This window comes from Bidens hawaiensis, unplaced genomic scaffold (assembly GCF_021521415.1).
Source record: "Bidens hawaiensis isolate Kalapana, Puna unplaced genomic scaffold, B.hawaiensis_p1.1 tig00004743_1, whole genome shotgun sequence".
Taxonomy (NCBI): Eukaryota; Viridiplantae; Streptophyta; class Magnoliopsida; order Asterales; family Asteraceae; genus Bidens; species Bidens hawaiensis.
This window is the reverse complement of record NW_027491293.1, coordinates 180,993-186,037: the sequence shown is the minus strand read 5'-3', so window position 1 is coordinate 186,037 and position 5,045 is coordinate 180,993. Positions and strand designations below refer to the sequence as shown.

Here is a 5,045-nt window from a genome sequence, read left to right as displayed (position 1 = left end):
TCCTAATACATGGTCAAAGATGAGTTAGAGAATACCATATTTGAAAATATTAAGTTTAAGGAACAAAGTTGAAATCTCATTTTATAGATAGGCTATTTTGGGGATTTTCCCAAAAAAAAAAACTAATTCCAATTCATTTGTCAAACGAACACATCAAGAATAGAATGAGATTTCAATTTCTATTGAAATGTTTAAATTCCAAATACAATTCTTTCTAATTTTAAATCCTGTACAAATTCCAATTTCAATTCCATTTAATTCGGTGAAACGAATACGGCCTTAGTTACTATTTATTTTGTATTCGGCACTAGTAATCCCTAAATATAATAAGAAATCAAGGCAGGCAACAGCCCGTATTACTTATATGCCAAGTAAATATTTTTCGGCATATGAATAAACCAACGATTCCATCCACGTGGACAGAGCACTACACGTGTCTCACTTCAAACAACAACGTGGCGTCCAATGATGATACATCGTCACAGTTACACCACCTGTCCCCACATCTAGAAATTTCATCTCCTCTCCTAAACCACCCTATATATATTCTCATAACATTGAGCATATTACGAAATCAAACCAAACACTCGATTCATTATAATGGCTTCACAACAAGATCAAGATGTTAGGCGAAGGGAATTGAGGGCGGAGGCGGCTGCCCGAACCGCAGCCAATGAGCTACAAGACATCAACAAACAAAGAAGTGATCAAACACGACCAGATGAGACCCGTCCCGGTCTCATCGGAAGCATATTCCAAACCGTTACGGGAACTCTCGGTGGTGCTAAAGATGTTGTTACCGGGAAAACTCACGAAGCCACCGACAAGGTGACTATTGTCAGCAGAGACGCCGCGGAACGTGAAAGACAAAACGCAGAAGCCGCAACCAAGAAAGCGGACGAGTGGAAACCTTATACGAGTGAAAAGGCTAATGAAGCCGCCAAAAAAGCGGTTGAATCCAAAGATTCGGCCGCTCAGAAAACAAGCGAAGTAGCTAACAAAACCTCACAAAAAGCTAAGGAGGCTAAGGATGCGACAATGGGGAAAATGGGCGAGTACAAAGATTATGCTCTTGAGAAATCTAAGGAAGCTGCGGATGCAACTGCTGGGAAAGCCAGAGAAGCAAAAGATTACACAGTTGATAAGGCGACGGAGGCGAAAGATTACACGGCTAATAAGGCGAATGAAGCTAAGGAGAAGATGGGGGAGTATAAAGATTACACTGCTGATAGAGCCAAAGAAGCCAAGGATTACACAGCTGATAAGTCAAAAGAAGGCAAGGATAATGCTGTTGGTAAATTAAGTGAACTCAAGGATAAGGCTATGGACTTTTTATCTGGTGGCAAGAAAGAGAGTGATCATCCTGCCATGGTTGGTCTGCTAATTCAATGATATATATATATATATATATATATATATATATATATATTCTAACAAAATTTATATTGAAAACCACTATAATTGAATGTAGGAGACATCGGAGGAAGAGGCGAGAAGGACTTTGGAGACGATTCATTTAAAAAATAAAGGGTATGAGGCAAAGGGTACTAACTTGGATGCTACTACCCTAGGGTATGATATAATTTGGTTTTTGTTGTTGCATAGTAATTGTTATATATTTTTTATTATTAATGTACTATGTTAATAATAATATTGTGGGCAGTGGAAGGGCTGGTGAGGATGTGATGGCATCCGTTTTGAAGGTGGATCCGGTGAAGGAGACGGCGGAGGCATTCAGGAAAGCGGATCAGTTTAGTGGGCAGTCTTTTAATGATGTTGGAGGTATGGATGATGATGCTGATAAAAGGAGCCGTGGTGGTGTGTACCGTGTGCAGCTCCAACGTGAAAAGAAATGAAGATCGGTGTGATTGTTGGTAGTGTGTTGGGCTGGTTTTTTTTTTTTGTAGTCGATTGCGCACTTGAAAGGTTTTTATGTTGATGTATGCTTTTTAATAATATTACTAAACTTTCTTTTAAAAACACGTGTTACACGTTATAATTTAAATTATAAATTTATTACAAATAATAATCACTACAAATGAGGCTGGTTAAAAACTTCAACCTAACCCAACCCTAACCCTAATTTTAAAAAGTGATATCTTTGCTAATGCTAAATTTAATTGTAAATATTGTCGAACAACCTAAAATAGGTTTGGTATTATTTACTTAGACCTAGTTTTCTCTTTCGATTTATGTCTTTTCTTTTAATAGAAAATCTATTAGAATTGGATTCTAATACTAATAAAAATTAAAGTAGTATACCAAAACCCTTCTATTCTAAAAAAAATTCCTTTACATTCTCTTACATCTCACTACATAAAATTTCTTTACATTCTCTTACATCTCACTATATGTGACTATTTGTTCTATTCTAAACCAACTATTTGTTCTATTCTAAACCACTAATTAAAAGAGAAAAGAACAAATATAATCACTACAAATATAATTTAAAAATTTGTTCTATTCTAAACCACTAATTAAAAGAGAAAAGAACAAATATAATCACTACAAATATAATTTAAAAAAGAGAAAAGGTCAAATATAATCACTTTATATTATGCATTTGAATTTTAAATCAAGAATGAAGCAATTTTACATCATACATATACAATAATGAAGCAATGCTAGTGAAAGTAATATTTAAAACAATGAGGCATTTAATTCTTAAAACAATGAGACATTTAGATCTAAAGATGTAGACGTAGTTAAAAGTCTTTCACAAAAATATTTTTCATTCTATACCTTAAACCAAAAACAACACCAGATTTTTGTTTCATGATGTCTCTTATACCTATAAAATAATGAAAAATTGTCTATAATTTTTAAGACTTATTAAAACATTGAATATTTGTAAAAAATAAACAAAATTATTATATTTTTCCTTCAATATGAAGATGTCTTAAAAATTAAATGTTAGTGTACATAAATTTTTTATATGCATTTCAATTTAAAAAAAAAGATTTTTCTGACACGTACTTATTATATATTAATTAATATATTTTTATATTAAGTATGTTTACAATATAATTTATACCATTAATAATTCAATAAATGAAGATTGACCGATTAATACAGTATGTTGAATTTATAATCAATACTATATTAGAACAAATATTTTTTTTTTCTTTTCATTAATAGAAGAGAAGTGATTTATACGGGAATTTGATAGTGAGAATTAACCTTACAATGCCATGTGTTCAGAATTATTTTCTTTTATGAGTATAATAAGTAGATCGGGTGACCCCCTATTCTCTTGCCTGGAGTCGCAGAGTAGAGAAAAAAGTGAAAAAAATAAAGTGATTTTGTTGTGTTTCTCGACTTAGGTATAGGTAAACGAAGAACAGATGGTATGAGGGGTTCCAAATCTATATTTTATTTATATAGGTTTAATTTGTGTGAAAAAAATGAATTAAAAAAAAAGTGTGCTTGTATTTCCCGACTCAAAAGAAGAACAAAGGACAGAGGATTGAAGGGTCTTGGAAATCTATATTTTATTTAGGTTAAATTATGTTTTGGGTCATTTTCTACTAGAGTAGAACAAAGGATATGAAGGATTGAAGGGTCTTCCAAATCTATAATTTAGGTTAAATTGTGTTTTGGGTCATTTCTAGAGTGTGATAAACTGAATTAGGATGGATTTGATTTCATTAAAAAGGCTGTGAGATCTTTTCTAAAATTTATCAATTAAAAGGCTCAATAAATCATTCTTTCTCTTTTAGTTTTTAAGCGAACCATCGAAATCTTTCCTTTTTAGTTTTTAAGCGGTTGTTAAGCGAACCATCGAAAAACTGAACCATCCGAACCATCGAAATGTTTAAAATATATGTTGTAACTGAAATATGGAATATTAAACCGACTGCTCGAAATGTTGAACCATCGAATGTTTAAAATGTTGAACCGACCCATCCTCTTTGATTAGTGATCCTTTTTATCAACTTTAAGCTCAATATAGTAACTGTTTCACATCCCTAACATAATAACTGTTTCATATCCCTGTCGATTAGTTATTTGTTTAACATAACTATTTCACGATTATTTATTTTGCTAAAACAATATAAATAGTTTATATATTTATTTTTAGTAAAAATATAAGAAAAATAAACATTTTATTAATTATTATTAATAAAAAAGGAAAAAAGAAGATAAAATCATGAAAAGCGGTTAAAAACAACTTAAGCTTAACATAACCATTTCACGTTCCAACGTAAGGCTATGGGGTTAATAAGGTTATAGGGTATACTCTAAAGCCTAACATAAGTTAAGATGACATGTCACTTTAAATGCATTAAACCACTCCCACTAGTGTTAAGTTTGTTAAAAAAAACCCATGGATTATGCTTTTCACAAGTCAAAAGGAACAATATTGTATTAATTACTAATTGATTTGTTATTTATTATGGATTAAACTATTTCCTTTAGGCCAGATAAAGTGAAAGAGAGAAATATAAGTGATATGGTGATTATATGAAATTAAGAGGGGTTAGTGTATACCTCATGGTCTAATAACTATGTCACATCCCCTTTGATTACTTATTCTTTACTATTCTTGTAACACCGTTCATCCCCTTTGAAAAGTTAATTCTTTTAACAACCTTAAGCTTAATATAATAACTATTTCACATCCCCTTTGATTATTTATTTGTTAAGCAATATAAATAGTTTATATATTTTTAGTAAAATTATAAGAAAAATAAACATTTTATTAATTATTATTGATAAAAAGGAAAAAGAAGTAAACGATCTTAATGAAAATTTAAACAAATTATCAAAACCTGAAAGTATTAGACATTATATTAATTACTGTTAACAAAGTATATTAAAATGGTTATCCATGGTATAAAATCTTCATTGAGTTTGCTCACAATTGTTATTTAGTTTAAAATAGGTATAAAGGACATGTACACCCGATTTAACCTTAAAAAATTAAAGGGGTTAGTGAAATAGAAGAAAATGGCAAGATATAAAATATCTATGTTATAAAATCATCATTGACGCTTGCCCACAATTATTATTTTCATTCAAATAGGTAAAAGGACATGCGCACC

General features: G+C 31.0%; 1 protein-coding gene across 1 annotated transcript; it reads left to right on the top strand.

Moving 5' to 3' along the window:
• Positions 1–600: 600 nt before the first annotated feature.
• Positions 601–1,869, top strand: LOC143627828 (uncharacterized). The gene is made up of 3 exons (XM_077097553.1): positions 601–1,371; positions 1,472–1,572; positions 1,670–1,869. Exons 1-3 carry the CDS (start codon positions 601–603, stop codon positions 1,854–1,856), a joined length of 1,059 nt encoding a protein of 352 aa, XP_076953668.1. The 3' UTR covers positions 1,857–1,869.
• Positions 1,870–5,045: the final 3,176 nt, after the last annotated feature.